At 39.3% G+C, this 18458-nt stretch overlaps 2 protein-coding genes across 3 annotated transcripts; both read right to left on the reverse strand.

Annotated features, from left to right (window-relative positions):
- Nucleotides 1-1930: 1930 nt before the first annotated feature.
- Nucleotides 1931-6413, reverse strand: LOC104416145 (stearoyl-[acyl-carrier-protein] 9-desaturase, chloroplastic). Of its 2 annotated transcripts, none has more exons than XM_039299410.1 (3): nt 6207-6413; nt 3101-3566; nt 1931-2782 (listed from the first exon to the last, which is right to left on the reverse strand). In XM_039299410.1, exons 1-3 carry the CDS (start codon nt 6341-6343, stop codon nt 2222-2224), a joined length of 1164 nt encoding a protein of 387 aa, XP_039155344.1. In that variant the 5' UTR covers nt 6344-6413; the 3' UTR covers nt 1931-2221. The 2 variants fall into 2 exon arrangements, with proteins under 2 accessions (XP_039155344.1, XP_039155343.1); XM_039299409.1 differs by having other exon boundaries at nt 1932-2782; nt 3101-3599.
- Nucleotides 6414-12426: 6013 nt separating this feature from the next.
- Nucleotides 12427-17153, reverse strand: LOC104456206 (stearoyl-[acyl-carrier-protein] 9-desaturase, chloroplastic). Its single transcript, XM_010070946.3, has 3 exons — nt 17005-17153; nt 13739-14243; nt 12427-13329 (listed from the first exon to the last, which is right to left on the reverse strand). The coding sequence occupies exons 1-3, from the start codon at nt 17151-17153 to the stop codon at nt 12769-12771; spliced, it is 1215 nt and encodes a 404-aa protein (XP_010069248.1). The 3' UTR covers nt 12427-12768.
- Between the last annotated feature and the right edge of the window lie 1305 nt (nt 17154-18458).

Here is an 18458-nt window from a genome sequence, read left to right on the forward strand (position 1 = left end):
TTTTAATGCAATAAATAATTAAACGGGTCACCAAAATTTAGGTGTCAACAACCATGCAGTAATTGGTAAAGTCCGCCGTTAATGAATGGGGTCAAGCTTTTTAAATTATTATTATGGCATCTAAAGTGTCTGTTAGTTCGTGATTCTTTCATTCAAAGTTAAAATTCGAAGTCTTGTAATCGAGTTTCTTGTGAAATCTTATTGTGTGTGTTCTCTTTGAATATAAGCGATCAAATCAAGCATATGTTATAAATTTGTACTTCCATACTCTCTTGTGGAGATGCTTACAAATTTTTCAATTACCTATTTAGTGAAATCTTTAAATCACATTGGGATTCCGTGTGCCCATTTAGAAAGAGAAAGAAACGGAAATTGGAAAAAGATATGGAAAGAAATAGGGTTCATATTTAATTTTTGTTTTTTGGGATTAAAAAGGTAAGTTCTCAAGTTTATGTGGCCATTGAGTTTGATGGATAATCTGGCATTTTTATCTCATGAATTAGCTTACTGAAAAAAAAAATCCGAAAGTCTCTGACATCCCCTCATTCTTCAACCTTGTGAGCATTCACACGTGTTCCTTTTCTGCTCTCTGTACTATGTTCTTTTCTGAATCACTGGTCGTTTAAGTGAAGAAATAGGAAATCGTGATTAGTTAATCTTTTAGTTCTTCATCATTTGTAATTTGTCAATCAAGTTTATGAAAATCAGTTTTTCTTGTGATGTGTCCATGTTAGATGTCAAAAGAGATAGGATTAATACCACAAAAATCTCAATCTAGTATATCTGTAACAAATTTATCTAAAATTAGTTTTTTGATTATCAAAAACTCCGAATCGATACACTTTTGACAAATTTAGTTGTAACTTTTTGATAATAAAAAATCTAAAGTGGTATATTTGTGACAAATTTACCATTCATTAGTTTACATTAAATTAGATTAATACGATGAAAAATCACAAATTGATACATCTGTGACAAGCGGATTCTTTAGCTCAAAACCGATATACCAGTTAATTATCAAGTATTATCTAACTTAGTAATTTGATATTAAAATTTAACAAAAATTAACGGAAGATAAATTTGTTACAAGTGTACCAGTTTGAAATTTTCAATAGTTAAAAAGTTAATTTTTGGTAGATTTGTCACAAATGTACTAGGGTTTTTTTTATAGTATAATCGAAATATATAACAAAAATTTCCATCAATTCGCCATTACATGATTCATTTTTTCCCCTAAGATGATTTGGCATCCAAGAATATTCAGAGCTTTAATATTTATTGCTATGTTTGCATAAATTAACTTTGGATGGTTGTTGAAAAAAATTCACTACCATATTCAATTGTATGCAACGAAAATTGAGTTGATTAGACCCGATCTTTTTAAGAGATGATGACGGTATATGTGTGCTCGATTGAGTCTGTGTGCGCTATTGAAATCAAATACCTTTGTCCACTATTGAGTTACTTTATATCGTGTAGCCACATTTATTGATTATGTTGAACATGGTAATGCATATAAATTAACTTTTATTTTAAAAAAAGAAAAAGAAAAAGTGATATGTTTGACAGTCAAACAATAGTTGAGACAAAAAATGCAACACAATACAAAAGAGAGAATGATATTTTATATAGTGAATTTCTCATTGTATCAAAAGAATACCGCGATACTATCTAGATTTCAGATTTAAATGAGACAAAATCAACTAGTGGATATGTGCTCATTTTTGTCGGAGGTGATGTAGCTCACATGCAAGAAATATAGCTATTAAAACTGCTTTTTCCAAGTTTATTATGGCTTCTGTACCAGATACGCCACCTTAACAAGAGCAACAGCTAAAATGATGATTACTCCTTTTCTCACTAGTGATCTTGGTCCGTAATTCTCTTCTCAAAACCCAGTATGCATTAGCCTCATAAGTTCATCAAGTACATATCTCTCAGGCATTTCTCCCAGTACAACCAACATAGAACATTTGGGCTCAACGAGTTGGAAATCTTCAACATAAGCAACTGCAATGATGCATGCACCATTTTAACTAGCACAAATCAGTCCAGTAGTAATATTTGTCTAGCACGCAGAGATACAGAGTCTATAGGTTGAACAGATCATGTCACTGCAATATCCCTACACGACTTGGGATTTTCTTATTGTCATCTAAATATCTTGTGACTACAAGCTTGTAAAAGACTAATTTCAACCGCCATATGGTAAATTTATACCCTAAAGCTTCACTGGTCTATCAGAAATCCAGCTAAAGGGAATAGTGAGTGCTTCCTCGGCCCTTTCCGAAGCTCTCTCCTCCAGCCTTCTAATTTTTCGTACTAAACCGCACACGTAATCCTGGGCTCTTCTTCCCTCTGCTGAAAGTCCAGTCAGACACTCCACCTTCCACCTTCCCACCATAAACTCCAGGACATCTACATAGTCTTTTGCCGAATAAACACCGAGCCTCTGTACAACAGCCGAGTAATGGGAGAAAATGTTGTCATCACAACCATCATACATCAAATGAGCTGGCATAGTGATTCTCTTTCTCATCATGTCAGCAAGTGCCAAGACAGTGCCATCTGGATCGATCTCGAAGAGCTTTTCCATGATTTTTGTATAGGCTGTTTCATGACGCTTCTCATCTGATGCAATCGTACCACAAATTTGAGCCAATTTCATTTCCCCATGTGCCTTAGCAAGCCTGCCAGTGTTTCCATGAGAAATAGACGTTGCTCTTTCTTGAAATGATGTGTATATGAAGCAGAGGTAGGGACTGTTTTCCGTACAAGGATCCTGGGACAAAAATAAAGAGAGGTAATTAGCCCCAAAAAGTACAGAGTTGCCTTAAATTTTTGTGGCGTCTGTCTCAACTGAATCCTCGGGGATGACTCTTGAAGTTTAAAGTCATCTGCATAAATGTTCAATTGCAGAGGTATAACTTATTTTTGAACATGGCAATCCACATTATGAGTTGCGATGGTCATACATATTACCAAAATGATTCCAGTGCATTCAGTGTCCCTTTTAAATGCTCAAGATTTGCATGCATATGAGTGATTTTGTGTTGATGGACTTGCATATTAGTTGGTCATAGTAGAGGTAGGATCTCACCATCCCTGCCCTGATCAGATACTGAATCGTTTTCTCAATTCGTTTCATGTCCACTCGTCCAGACAGGTACAAGTACTTGTTCAGGAGGTCACCATGTCTATTCTCCTCCGCAGTCCATGCTCTTGTCCAAATGGCCCAAGGTGTTAGGCTCGAACCTGTCTCGTCTCTAACTCCATCCAAAGTATTAAGCATTGTCTGATAAGTAGGAAGGGCTTCTTCTGTTATCATGCTTCCAACCAAAGCAACAAAGTAGTCATCAGGGATTTCCCTAGCCCTCTCCCTAAGTTCCCTAACTTGTTCTTCAAATCCATCTGATGCTGCATCCGGCAGAAAGTCTTGTGGTTGCCAACAATTCTCGACAGGTTTCAAGTGAACCAATACATTCTTCTCGGCCCAATCCTCCATGGATTTGAATATTTCGATCTTTTCGGGTGGCATGGAGTGGGTTACCTGAACACGTGCCTCCCTGCGATGAACAGAAGGGTTCTTGACGTTCTCCCTAGATTAAACATTTGAATAATTAGTGATTTCGTTACAAGCAAGAAACAAATTGGATGCTGGATCTAGTTAAATGTCAAATCGTGAAAGGGTGCACCCCATGCGTTTAATATCATGAAGTAGATTGAGGATTCAAATGGATTGTAAAAACTTTGGCCGGTTGGCATGTTGATACTCAGGAATCTAAACTTAACATAAGAATTGACCAGGGCACAAAGCCTGCCTAATTCTTTGCATAGTTTTATGAGTTCCGTGCTAGTGTGGTGGTTGGTGCTGGCCCCGGATCTAATGCACATGTTAGTATTGTTTATACTAATGAAGCCCTGTCCTTTCATTACTCTATGGGACCACCTACAATTTCATAACAACTTCCCCACCAATCACAAAAGCTTTTGCCCACTTTCATTTTGTTAAAGATACATAGAAGTTAACGGAATAATATTCATTTATAAGTATAGCTTTAAACAAGATTGACATGACGATTCAGTCCCGCCTTAATTTCCTATGAAAATTAATCGGAATAATTATATTGGAATTACATAGGAAGGATTATGACTTAATTGGCAAAATTAAAAAGTTTAGGACTTAATCAATATCTGTACAATAGATTTAGGATTGATTTGACAAGTTCTCATATAAATTAAATCCAATGGTCAGTTCCACCCTCTCTCTAATGTTGCCATTTGGCAGTTCTTATATTAGCAATTATCACATATCTTGTAGATGCAAGATATAAGAACATAACGGAGTGGAAGAAACGAAGACTCCAATTTTCGCCAGTAAAAACTACAAGAAATCAAATCCATAATCGAAAGAGACAACAAGCCATGTCAAGAGAAAGCAGGTGAGAATTGAAGTTTACAGCTCAAAAGTTGACAAAAGCTAAGCTCAAAGCTCCAATCAATAGTCAAATGAAAGCATCTCTTCTGGCTATAGCTTAGAAAATTCGTCTCCAGCCAATATTCAAATGAAAGCATCTCTTCTGACTATAGCTTAGAAAATTCGTCTCCAGCCAATATTCAAATGAAAGCATCTCTTCTGACCATAGCATAGAAAAATTGTAAAAGAAGCTACTTCGTATGTTACGATCGAGGTCAAATTAATTGAGATCACATTCAGAAATGACGATGGTTTTGTGTTGCATGCTTACACGAAGACGTTTGACAATCGTTATTGTCATTTTATTATTTTGTTTTATTTATTTATTTATTTATTTGACCATAGATAACTTCAATAAGTGAGGTTTTTTTTTAACTAAGGTACTTGGGAGTGGGGGTGTTGGGATGCCGGTGTCGATTGTTGTTGGTCGATCAAGCTGAATAGGAGAGAGTTGGACAGGGAAGAATCGAAGTCTACGGCTCAAAAGTTGACAATAGCTAAGCTCGAAGCTCCAACCAACATTCAAATAAATATATTTCTCGCTATAGCTTAGAAAATTCGTCTCTAACCAATATTCATATAAAACCATCTCTTCTGCCCATATCTTAGAAAATTTGGCTGCCGGCAATAACGTGAATGTCAACTGACATTGACCGTTCAACCAACATTAACATGAATATTTTTTTATAATATTTTATTTTTTTGGAATTTTTCATCTTTTTATTTTATCTTATCTTTTTATTTTTCTTTTTTCTTTCTCTCTTTTTTTCTCCACCATCCTCCTCCTTTTGGCTAGTCTCTAGATCGAGGTGATTGGCTAGAAGCAAGGGTAGGTCACTAGACTGAGGCTACCTCGCCAAGGCAAGGTGAGCTTACCTCATCGTTATTGGACAAGGGCGAGCTCAACCTCATTGTCGCTAAGCAAGGGCGAGGTTGAGCTCACCCTTGGCCGTGGTTGGGTGAGCTTGCGAGGAGCTCACCCTACCTCGGCGAGCTCGCCTCAGTTCGGTGATCCTCCGTGGCCTCTAAACAGTTGCCTCGGTTTGATGACTAGCCAAAGGAAGGAGGAGGATGGAGGGCAAAAAAAAAGGGGAAAAAGAAAATATTAAAAAAAATTCAAAAAAATTCAAAAAAAAATCATTATTAAAAAAATTGTCTACATGAGTGTTGGCTAGACGATAAGTGCCGATTGACCAAATTTGGCCGGATTAATTGAATTGGCACAATTCCAAAATGTTTAAAATTCAATTGACAAAAAAAAAATTATAATTGAATTAATAAAATTGCCATAGGTTTATGACTTTTTAAATAATTCTCCCATCAAATTCAGAATTGAGGTCAAATCAATTGAGATCACATTAATCATTGACAATGGTTTTATGTTGCATACCTACACAAAGATGTTTGACAATTGTCATTGTCACATTCATAATTAGGTACTCCGATGCTCAAGTGAATGTGGTGTAAGAGAAGAAGAGCGCTCGAATGTGAGCACAAGGGATTTCATATGTTAGCTAGACGAACACGGATGAATTGAAGATGCCCGATTCAACCTCTTAAAAGGGAACTATCACAAAGCATAGTTTCTCTCGATGATAACATAAGGTATGTATTGTTCTTGCAAAAGATACACAGTACACACACGCATTCAACATCAAAGACTAAATCACACTCTCAATAGATCCAAAAGGCAGGAGTGAATGGAAGAGTGAAACGTTAGAAAACTCACTTGGAGGTGGAGCCAGAGCCAAGATTGGAGGACATGGACTTGGGAGATCTTTGGCTGGGATTGGCGATCGAAGACAAATTAAAGGAAGGTGACTTCATGGGTTGAAACGTGAGACATGTACTGAGTTGGACAGTCATTTGCTCTTTTATTGATATGCCAAACGAGATGAGTTGCTTCTTGATTGCTTCTTTTTCTCTTTGAGGATGACACTCCACGAAGATGATTTTGAGTAAATTCTGGGTGGGTCTTAATGTAGGGGAATGTGATGGACATGAAGAGTAGTCAAGCTGGGAATGTCACCTTGAGCTAAGCATATACGTGTCAAGGTGCTTTACTAAGTCAATACGCATACTATTTACACATTCATTGAGCGTCTATGGCAATAACCTCATAATCCCGTGATTTGACAATTTTAATATGAACATCTAAAATTTTGACTAAATATTTAAAAATAAATTGCATAAAAGTTAAGGACCAATTTGGCCTTAATAAAAAATCATTTTCACATCGTCTAGGTATTTTTTTTTTTTGGTAAATTTTTATTTTTATTTTTTATTTTGGTAAAGATCGTCTAGGTATTAATATTGTTTGCATCTACTAATTTTTGCTTTGTATTTCATTTTCCCCTTTTCTTCCCCTTTTCTTTTCTTTCTTTCCCTCCGCGCCTCCACCCGCCCGACCCGATCGTCCCTTCCTCGTTCTTCCACCCCACGCTACCGAGACGGAAAGGACGCGACAGCGGGGAGAGCAGGCGGAGCAGAGCAGCAGGGCCAACGCCGCCCGGCCGGCGATGTGATGGCGGGCAGCCGGCCGTACATACACCAGAAAACCCGCCTGCCCCACGTGACCGACGACGGGCCATCCGGCTCTATAAAACACCGAGGTGCCCGAAGGAGGAGAGAGAGGAGGCGATCGGGCCCGAGGGAGAGATAGAGAGAGTAAGAGCGAGCCTCCGATGAACACCGGGTAGATGAACCGCCGCCGCGTGGTCCCCAAGCCAAACCGGTACTCCCTCCCCCCAGTTCCTCTGTCTTCTGCCCTGTTTTCCCGGCGCGTTGGACTGGAGACCGTGGCCATCCAGCTCACGCGAGCTCTGGCCACCTGCCGTTCCTTGTGAGGTCACTGTGCGTGTCCCGGTTCGTCTGTCAAGGGTCCTGACGTCGGTTCCAATCCAGTTCGAGCCGAGAACCTCTTGTTCCAGTGCGCGCTCAACTTGTTTGACGAAATGCCCCAACGAGATCTGGTTTTATTTTCATCATTTTAGGCGGGAATCAAGTTGCTCGAGCGTCGTCCTGTTGAGCCAAAGTCCTCACGAGATGGTCAGCAGTCCAAGTGTTAACCGTTCGGTTTTCCGCTCTCATTCGCCGCCGCCGTTTTTGTTTGTGTGCGGCTGAGGATGCCAGCAGCATATACGCCGGCCGGAGGACGACGACTCAGGTGGAGGTTGGACCCTCGACTTGGGCCTGCTGAGGCAGCGCCGGAGGGCATGTAGCTCGGCCAAGGCGAGCACGCCGCCTGCTGCGATGTGCTGCAGGAGGTAGGCGCGAGTGGAGACTGGCTGAACCGGATCAATCGGGTCAGATCGCGGGTCACCCATTTTTTTGGATACTGGAGCTAGGGTTTTTGTTTGGATAAAAGCCATTAAAAAAAAAACTCTAAATTATGTCAAAAAATCCTTAAAGTTTTGCCTAAAAAACCCTAAACTTTACTAATAATGACACATTTATTCTAAACTTATAACTTATCTCAAGCTTTACTTTTGTGATACCAAAAATTCTCAATTTTTTATGACACTAAAATATATATATATATATATATATATATATATATATATATATATATATGAGATTGGGATTCTTGGTATTACAAAATAAAAGTTTAGGATTTTTGGTATTGCACAATTAATATTTGGGTTTTTTTGGTGTTAGGAAAAGTTTGGGTAACGTGTCATGTGTGTATGTCACAAAATAATTTGAAGTAAATCTGTTAAGTTAGGAAGTTTTTTTTTGTGACTTTTTCCTTTTTATTTTGATGGGCCGGATTTGGGTTGGCTTAAGATGTGGGCTGGGATTTGTCTTGTTTAAAATTGGGCGTAAAAATTTTAAAAGGGTTCTTGGCCAGGCCCACATTTCAGACCCAACTGGGCCTGGGGCTAGCGACCGAAGCGGCCCCAACTTGAGAATCCAACATGGTCGTTCTTTTTTAAAATGTATTATCTTAATATAAAAAATTATTTAAAATCATAAAAAATAGAAAAATCCCAAAATAAATGACATTTTTAAAAATGCTTGAAAATGCCTGAAATATATATATATATATTTATATATATATATATTTTATAACCGAGGACTCCACCACGGGCCTCCCGTGCCCAAACGGATCCTGAGGACCGAGCCTCTATACCTTGACGAAAACTAATACAGGACCCCAATACCATGACTCATCACTTACAACGCTAGCAAACGGCAGGATTCGAACTTTCGACTTCGACAATGAGGGAGAGACTTTGATACCGGCGTGGCTACCCACGATTGGGTCCCGAAAGATTTTTTTAATCTCCACAAATGCATGAAAAAAATCCTTAAAAATCTTTATAAAAAAAAAAAAAAAAACTTAGGTTTAAACAAGATTATGTAATAAAAGGGCATTAGTTGATTAACTAACATAATCAAATCTCCGATCCTAATTTCTTTGATTTCGTATGAGTAAAATATTTCTTTCAATATTTTATTTGAATTTCTAATTAACCCATCCCAAATTGATTAATAGCGTCTCCTATTTAAAATTGACTTATAAGTTGAAAACTTAAATTATAAGTCATAAATTGATGGGCTTAAGAGAGTACGGGTCAAGCCTAATACTTAGCAAACCATTAGCCTCCGTTGCGCCAGCCTGCAGGATTTCATGCCACGACCTCATGCTCAAGCTACCACGGCTGCTACTAGCTCGAGTTCAAGCTGGCAACTTTAGGCTCGAGCTTGAACTCCATGGCCCTAGAAGCTAGAGACTCCATATTGGGCGTCCATGTTCTTGAGTTTCTCAATCCAACGGGCCATGGACAAGAGTTCAAAGCTAGGGCCACCATTGCCACAAGCTTGAAGCTTAGCTCGAAACTTGAGCGGCTATGGCTACCCAAAGCTTTGGGTTTGAGGTCGAGCTCCATGGCTATAGCAACCATAAGCCTTGAGCTCCAACTCTAGCCATGGCGAATGCAAAAGGAAAGAAGAAAAGCAAGTGTTACACGATACACATGCACGTTTTGGTCATTTGCCTGATTTTCAAGACACTGCATACAAGCAACAGTCCCAACAATTAAAGAAATGTTACCCAAACTTGATTGACCATTAATTGGATCTCTAATGAGCATTGATCGGTAGAGTTTTGTGATCCAACAATTGTCAATGTACGTGGTCCATGAGTCTTTCTCTAACAATAATACTAGAAAACAAAAATTACAATCATCATCATTATCACGTACATGGTCCATGAGTCGTTCTCTAACATTAATACTAAAAAAAAAAAAAAAAATACACATAAAATGAATATTCTAAGTTTATTTATTGGGTGCGCATGACTAAATTCTTGAAGCCGTATAAACACACTAACTCTTAGGCTCTGTTTGGCAACTTGCCAAACAATAATAATTTCTATTCTTTTGTTTCCGGGAATTGATTTGGAACATAAATTCGTTTGGTAAAATTTTTGTTCCTAGAAACAAATTTATATTTTTTTTGTTCCCGAAAGTAGATTTGAAATAAAATCAAGAAATTAAAAAAAAATTGATTTTTTGTTCCCGGAAATAATTTTAGAATCAACCAACCTATTTGCTCTCTTTTCTTTTCTTTCTTCCCTCTTTCTTCTTCTTCACCCGTCGCCGCCGTTGGCACCACCGTTGCCGTCCATCATTGTTGGCGTCTACCACCTACCGTTGCCAGTCATCGACGACCGATTGGGCAAGGTCTGGCAAGCTCGTCAAAGGCTCGCCAAGCCAAGGCGAGGTTCGGCAAGCTCACTAGAGGCTCGCCCAGCAACTGGCGAGGCTAGCCTCGCCTGTGCCTCCCTAGCCACCAACAAGCCTCTCCTGGCCGGGCGAGGCTCACCTAGCCATAGGCGAGGCTTGACCTTGCCCAAATTTGGCGAGGTTGAGCCCTATCGGCGGCTGGATGAGCTAAGCCTTGCCAGATCTAAGTGAGGCCACTTGCCCAACCAAGACTCAGTTGAGCCTCACCCAACTGCTAGCAACGCTCGCACCACTCGCACCTAAAGAATTAAGGTTGGTAAAGCTTGTCACCATATGGCATACAGTGAAACACCATGTAATATGATTTTAGTGACTAAAAACCTGTCTAATATTGCAAGCCAAAGTGAAGTAGTAAACCCATGTCTAGTTTATTAACACCGACTACCAAAACATTTCGGCCGCTTTGTTGTGCATTAGACATATTAAGTCATATGTTACAAGTATGCATTGTTAGCCCTTTCTTATTAGTTTAAACATTCGGAAAAAATACTTCTATTAACACGGCCTCATAACATAAGTAAAAGTTCAAATCTTAACGCTCAGTCTCTCAATTTTCTCTTACATGTTCTTATACATGTTTCCTATTTCGATGATTATCCTGTTTAAGTAATTCTATTAACAACCCGTCATGCCCATATAAGACTGGCTCCAACGCAAGGATGAGTTTTAATTTATATGCTAGCAAATATATTATTAATCCATTTCCAAACAACTTGAAAATCTATATTAAAAAAAAAAAAAAGGCTTTGTCTAGCAAGCCCAATATCCACGAGAATAAACCAGTTGCACAGCAGGCAAAAAGTTTGATTTTATCAGGCCGAGGGTTGGGAGGGAAAGGACCATTGGTAGGCCAGTAGCTGATTGAGTCCTTAGCAGCGTCCACAAGAGGCTTATTAAGCCACCTCCAACTAGTTCATATACTATGTACAATAATCTCATCCAATAAAGAAATCATTTCAACCTAATTTTTGTAGTACAAATCAAAACGAAAATTGAGTCTGGCAGGGTATAATTTCTTTCTCTCATTTTATACTAGAGCAATAGCTTTTTGGATTACTGTTAAGCCCATTATCCAAGTATAATTTATTTTAAAATTAGCTTTGTAGCCGAATTTTTCCATATGTTAAGATTCTAACGGTGATGGGTAAGTTGTGTTTTACAATGATGATACATCTAATTGCATAATTACCACGGACGGATAGAAGATACTATTGGAATAAAATATGATTAGGACATATGATGTTAGCTTCATAATGATTTAGTCTTCACATATCTATGAAAAAAAAGTTACACTATCTATCGATGGGAAATTGAAATTTCCAACAAAGGTTGACTAATCAAATTGCCACGACCCAAATTTTATATTTAGTCAATAGAGGATAATAGCTTTAAGAGCGATCTCACATTGTTATAAGAAAATATGTCAGATAAAATTGTGGTGGATTATTTTTTTTTTCTCTGGACTGATTAAACAAAGCGTGAATTTGCAATTTTTAATGGGCTACTGAAAATTCTCAAATCATTACATGTTAATTTCATTTACAGAATTTCAAGTAAAAAGAATTGGTAACCAAAGGGCAATTGCCAGAAACTGTTTCTAAGCGTTTCTATGTACCATGCGGCTAATATCTTTCCATACAACACGTTATTACTGGATTTCGTATGCACATTACTCCAATAATTAATACCCAATTTTCTTATGATACATTATATTAGATTAGGAAATTCCAAATAAAATTCTGAGTTAGATTTATTGGCCATTATATCACGTTACATGCAAGTCAATAACTTATGCATATTGTTTATAGATTGTTCTAGCAACATTAATATTAGATCAAGTGAGATAATAGATCTTTTTGTTCGACTAATGTTGCTATAAGCTTTGCGCAGATTACGTCTAGTCACGCAAACTATGTGTGGCCGCAAGAAGCATCCCATTTAAGCATCACCAGAAAAAGGGACATCGTTCCAGGGTGAAGAGCTCGAAAGTTTCGAACTTGATAAGCAGAAACAATTCCCTGAACAATCAGCTTAAGCATGAGAATTTATGAGCAAGGACTAGACCCATACACGATTGGAATTCAACTGGGCCATGACCTTATTGCAGGCTGCAGGAGGCCAGAGGGCGATTGAACAATGGACAGACTTGGACCAAATGCCCTGTAACATGTTGATAAAGAAGAAACATGGCATGGAGCAGGAGTGAAAGAGATCGTCATCATCTTCAAAATTGCACGACACTACTTTTTTTGCTTAGACTCTTACGGACAATTGAAAGAGCCAACCAAATTCGCAGAAAAAGAACAGACATCATCATCTTAGGACTAACATGACATCAAAACTACAGTTGCCCCCCAGGCTAAAGTAGGTGAATTATATATAGCAACACCACCAAAGAGACACAACTGTATCTACAAGCAAACCACAAACTCCTCCCCTCACATCACTTTGAAGCAATTTGAAATGACTCATATTGTGATTTGACACTTTTTTGTTCAATTATAGAAGCTTGAGAGATAGACTGATACTGATCTTTGCATCTTAAAGCTTCACTTGTCTATTGAAAATCCAGCTGAATGGGATAGTGGGTCGTTCCTTCACCCTTCCCTGAGCTCTCTCCTCCAGCCTTCTAATTCTTGGCGGAAGCCCGCAAACATATTCCTGAGCTTTCCTTCCTTCACCTGAAAGTCCAGTGAGATTCTCCACCTTCCACCTTCCCACCAGAAACTCCAAGATGTCAGCATAGTCCTTGGCTGTGTACACACCAAGTCGTTGAGCAACGGCCGAGAAATTGTCAAAAAGGTTGTCATCCTGACCATCATACATCAAATGAGCCGGCATAGAGATTTTCTTCCTCATCATGTCAGCAAATGCTAAGACAGTGCCATCTGGGTCGATCTCAAAGAGCTTCTCCACGATCTTGGTGTAGGCCATTTCATGGCGCTTCTCATCCGATGCAATTGTGCCACAAATTTGAGCCAATTTCAAGTCCCCATGCTCCTTGGCATGCCTGGCAGTGTTTCCATGAGAAATGAATGTCGCTCTTTCTTGGAATGAAGTGTAAATAAAGCCAAGGTAGGGGCTGTTCTCCGTCCGAGGATCCTAGTAGAAGATACAAACGGAATATAGGCCCGGTCAGTAGAATAAGATGTCGAAAGCAAACATGATATGTAGTATCGGCATATCTAATAGCATCTTCAACAACTAGTTCTAATGTAGGAATAAGAAGATGAAATCAAAGTTTGAAAGCAGAGACAGACAGAACTTAAAACTGAAGGTCACAGATTAAATATTGCACCAGAGGGAGGAGAAGCAAATAGTTCAGAGGAATCAGAATATTCAATTGAATGCTTCTCAACTTAGGTGGACCTATCTTTGGCTGTATCCTATGATCATCGATAACTGCAGTGGACTTACTGTCTTTTTTAACTGCTAAGGTTTGGCATGCATGTGAGTATGATTTTGTGCTGTGGGCATGTATATCAATTGGGATATAGCTCTATGAACTCACCATCCCTGACCCGATCAGATACTGAATTGTTTTTTCAATTTGCCTCATGTCCACTCTTCCAGATAAGTACAAGTACTTGTTCAGGAGGTCACCATGTCTGTTCTCCTCTGCAGTCCATGCCCTTGTCCAAATGGCCCAAGATGTTGGGCTTGCACCCGTCTCATCTCGAACTCCATCCAAGGTGTTAAGCATCGTCTGATAAGTAGGGAGAGCTTCTTCTGTTATCATGTCTCCAACCAAAACAACAAAGTAATCATCAGGAATTTCCTTAGCCCTCTCCCTCAGTTCCCTAACTTGGTCTTCAAATCCGTCAGAGGCAGGATCTGGCAGAAAATCCTGCGGTTGCCAACACTTCTCGACAGGCTTCAAGTGAACTAATATGTTCTTCTCAGCCCAATCCTCCATAGATTTGAATATTTCAATCTTTTGGGGAGGCATGGAGTGGGTTACTTGGACATGCACCTCCCGAGGGGGCATAAAAACCTTCTTGACACTCTCAACCTCCCTGCATCAAGCATAAAAAGAGGAGCTGATCATCGATATTTCATTAAAAGTAGGAAAACATGGATGTCAGATCTAGTTAACAATGTCGAATATAAGATGCTTTTCACTCAGTCAAATGATAGAAAAAAGATTGTGGGCTCACATGGACATCTCAAGTGAAACGCAGGAACATAGGATGGTTAATGTAAAACATGTTCTGATATGAATACTAAATGCAGGAACGCAACCTCGACAAGGACACTGATCAAAGTACTTTAAATTAACTACTTTGGTTCACATTAATTCCCTATTGAAATTATTTGCAAATGTATACTCACTGATCCCATGATATGCTTTTCCATAATGCCAATTTCAATGCACCGACCATTTTGTGAAAACAACAAAAGCCATGCTGGACCAAACAATTTTCTAGGAGTGTTATGACTCATAGAATGCAAAGGGTGTGATTTACTAAAAAAGGAGGCAGGTTTTCATCGAGAGATTCTTTGACTCCTTCCAAAAACTTAAAAAAGTCTCCCGTCCACCTTCATAGCCCTCTCAACTGTCTTCTACTATATGTCGGTCTACTTGGGTGTCAAAAGATCGAGCTGATTCATTTCATCAACGTAAATATGAAGCAAAAGGAGTGGAAGTTGCTAAGACATTTTATGTTAAAGTTTAATATTGGGATTGCAAGTCTATAGCCTCTAGCCTCCTCCTAAATTGTTTATGTGAAAATAATCGAGCAAAACAATGTTGAAACTTCCAAAGTTAACACATTTATTTGAAAATTTTGTAAGATCTTCCAATCCTTGATCCGATCCGACAATATGACCCTTAAAGACCTCCCTACAATACTACAGAGGATCCTGAACCTGACACCTTTGGTTGCAATGCCATGAAGAGTTAAATTTCAGACAAGTTATCATAGATCAAGCTAAGTTGCACCTGCAATATTAAACTTATGGTCACAAAAGACAGGAAGCTAGCTCACTTTAACAAGGAATGTGGGACAGGACTACACCAGAGTAGCTTACTGATAACTACCAAACCAAGAAAAAGGACAAACGGGCACATGACAGCGAAAGATATTTAAACTTATGGTCCCAAAGCATAGGAGCACACAAGCATGACCCACGGCTACAAGTCACTCCCAAGTCAAAGAACCACCACCTAAGGCCCAAAATATGGAAGAAGCTGAAAGAAACCCAAGACTCCTTGCATTAAATACCAAACTCCATCAACTACTTCGTCGATGTTTACGGGAGAATCGAGAATTGGACAACAGGAGGAAAAGAAAAACATCGGGAACATAAGGAACCATCTAGATGAGAAAAAGATACTCTGAAAATCCACATTGGGTCAAGCCCAGAAAAGAAAAAAAAAAGAAGGGCACCCCAAAAGTTCAAGAAAATCCTATCAAACCCCAAGATCCACTCCACCTGTGGAAAAATACGTGACCGTACAATAATCAATATTCGATGTTTGACAGTATAACTTAGTTCCCTCGACACTGTGCAGAAAGGACGGAGGGTAGGCAAAGAAACGCAAAAGTCGCACGAGAACTGAATGGGACCAGCAAAGAATTTAATAACTCCACCATCATGGAACAGACTTTCAGGAAAATACAGGACTTGACTCTGCTTTGGCGACGCAATTATTGCGATGCGGAGCGCGTTATTACAGCCGAGCAGCAAAAACTAATAAAGAAAAGAGGAAAAAAGAAATTGTGCCACCCTGCAATGAATAACCAACCATCCACCTTGTCCACCAGGCAGGCTTCAACAGAACCACGCATGAGCTACAAAGAACAGTACTTTGAAACCTGGTCATCGGGTGCGCATGACAAATCGACTCCGACCGTGGAATTAAATATATATGTATTAAATAATGATAATTCAGGTGGTACTTTCCTTCTTAAAAGGAAAAAACGGAAAATTCTTGCGTGGTTGAGCGTGGGGGAGAAATACAAAGTAACAAAAAATGCAATCTTCGATGATAATTCAGGTGGTACTTTCCTTTTAAAAAGGAAAAACGAAAAATTCTTGCGTGGTTGAGCGTGGGGCAGAAATACAAAGTAACAAAAATGCAGTCTACAATGAAGAGACAACGACAAAATTGCAACTCCGCACTTGAAAAAGAGAGATCTTTATTTGAAAATCCACCACCAAATCGATAGACCTTGCGCAATAAATTCATTGTAGCCCTCCATTTGTTCATGCAAATCACCCCCATCGAATCGACACAGCATACCGAATCGAACTACTTGCAATAAAAATGACTACGAAAAGCTTACGTATCAGTATGAAATTAAGACAGACAGCCCAGAAGCTCTTCTATGCTTGCTGCTAATTGTTTCTTCTCCATTTCAACTCGCAAAGGAACCAGCTTCGTAAGTAAATTAAAGGGAAACATTAGCTGAGAATCATTGCACAATTTTGCAGACAAGAAAACCTATCGGCAAACAATCAAAAACTCGAGACGGAGAAACTCGATTCATTCAATCATGCAACGATTCGACCCTCCATGCTCCGGAACCACAAATTCCGTCGCGTTCATCCATTCATTCACCAGGCGAAAGCCAAAAAGAAAAAAAAAAAAAAACAGAAACTATCGACCACTTCGAGACGGGGAAGGAACGAAACAGCACAGGAGCAAAGACAAAACGCGTGCGAAAATGCAAGAGCCCAAAAAGATGACACGCTCAATCACTGGAGGGACCGACCCCGGCGAATGAAGCGAAGATCCATCGATTGGAAGGCAATGGGGGGGAGGGGGCGTACTTGGTGGAGGCGCTCCCGGAGCGGAGGGTGGAGGCCATGAGGAAGGAGGGAGATCTGAGGCTGCGGTTGGCCATTGGGGGCAGCGCGAAGGAGGGCGACTTCATCATCATGGGCTCGGAGGCGAGGAAGGGATTCAGCTTCAGCGCCATTCTCCAAGAGACTGGATTCTCAAAGAGATTGATCCTCTCTCTCTCTCTTCTCTCTCTCTCTCTCTCTCTGTGTCTCGTCGTGTCCGACTGTGCGCGAGAATGATTTTCCTCCACAAGAAGATGTTGAAGGAAAGCCTTTTCGCAGGGCGTTTTATAGCTGCGTCGGAGACGCACAGAAAGAGAGAGACAAGGAGAGTGTTGCGTTTTGCGTCTCCGGAAATTGCCGATATTACGATATTGCCCGCGCAATTACTTTGTTTATTCATTTTTGGGGAAATTCGATTTTCATCACCCCCTTCTCCTCGGAATCTTCGCCCGTTGCGCGATATTCTTCCTACTGAACTTCCAATTTATTACATCTGTCGTGTCGAGCCGCCCCACTATTTTCCGTTTCTACGTGCCTAGCCTGATATGTGCGCTAAAGGACAAATTTGTAATTCACTATGGTGAGTCAATCGAAATCACTTATCCAACCAAAATCCATACAATAAAAAAAAAATTAAAAAAAAATGCATAATAATTACTTATATATAAGAGTGTACAAAAGAATTAGAAACTGCCTGTACTCTATTTTAATTGTTAAGTCTTAAATTGTCATATCAAAATCTTAATTTCCTCTGTCTCTTTCCATCTCTCACTTCACTCATCTAGCCTCCTTCTCTCTTTCTCTCGCTCTTGGTGGCCTTTGACCTCCTCAATCCCTCACTTGCTCTTACTCTAGATCATTTTCGACCTTGTCGGTCCCTCTGTCACTCTCACTCTCGATCGCCTTTGGCCTCTGACCTCATTGGTCCCTCTGTCACTCTCGCTCTCGATCGCCTTTGGCCTCTGACCTCATCGCTCTCTCTCAAGTCTAATGCATTTTTCTAAAATGGGGATATTTCAACCAATTCTATGGATCAATCCAAGAACCAAGTGGGTCCTTGGAACTAACATATGGCTTTTGGAATTGGTTTTTAATTCTAGGGTGGAAATCGCCTACCCAAGAATCGATCATCTTTATTAATTTATATATTAATAAGGGTAAATGACAAGAGCATCCCTAAAATTTGACTTAATATGCAATGTGGTATTTGAACTTTAGTTCAACGGACAATGTTAACCTTAAATTTTTAATTTGTTCAATATAATCTTTAAACTTTTTGTACATGTTCAATTTAGTCCATAGGTTGTATTGAAATGTTCAATATTTAGAAATAACATTGCAAATTCCACATTTAACATATTTAAATTTCAAGAGCTACATTATAACTCTAATCAAAATTCAGAGGCCATTCAATATCATTATCCTTATTAAAATAACTA

This window comes from Eucalyptus grandis, chromosome 8, assembly GCF_016545825.1.
Source record: "Eucalyptus grandis isolate ANBG69807.140 chromosome 8, ASM1654582v1, whole genome shotgun sequence".
Lineage (NCBI taxonomy): Eukaryota > Viridiplantae > Streptophyta > Magnoliopsida > Myrtales > Myrtaceae > Eucalyptus > Eucalyptus grandis.

Excerpts from the sequence above, each read along its gene's own strand:
- LOC104456206 (XM_010070946.3), bottom strand. The coding sequence starts at position 17,153 with ATGGCGCTGAAGCTGAATCCCTTCCTCGCCTCCGAGCCCATGATGATG. Across the intron at positions 14,244-17,004 it reads TCCGGGAGCGCCTCCACCAA|GGAGGTTGAGAGTGTCAAGA; the intron begins GTACGCCCCCTC and ends TGCTTGATGCAG. Across the intron at positions 13,330-13,738 it reads ATCTGATCGGGTCAGGGATG|GATCCTCGGACGGAGAACAG; the intron begins GTGAGTTCATAG and ends ATCTTCTACTAG.
- LOC104416145 (XM_039299409.1), bottom strand. The coding sequence starts at position 6,343 with ATGACTGTCCAACTCAGTACATGTCTCACGTTTCAACCCATGAAGTCA. Across the intron at positions 3,600-6,206 it reads GGCTCTGGCTCCACCTCCAA|GGAGAACGTCAAGAACCCTT; the intron begins GTGAGTTTTCTA and ends TGTTTAATCTAG. Across the intron at positions 2,783-3,100 it reads ATCTGATCAGGGCAGGGATG|GATCCTTGTACGGAAAACAG; the intron begins GTGAGATCCTAC and ends TTTTTGTCCCAG.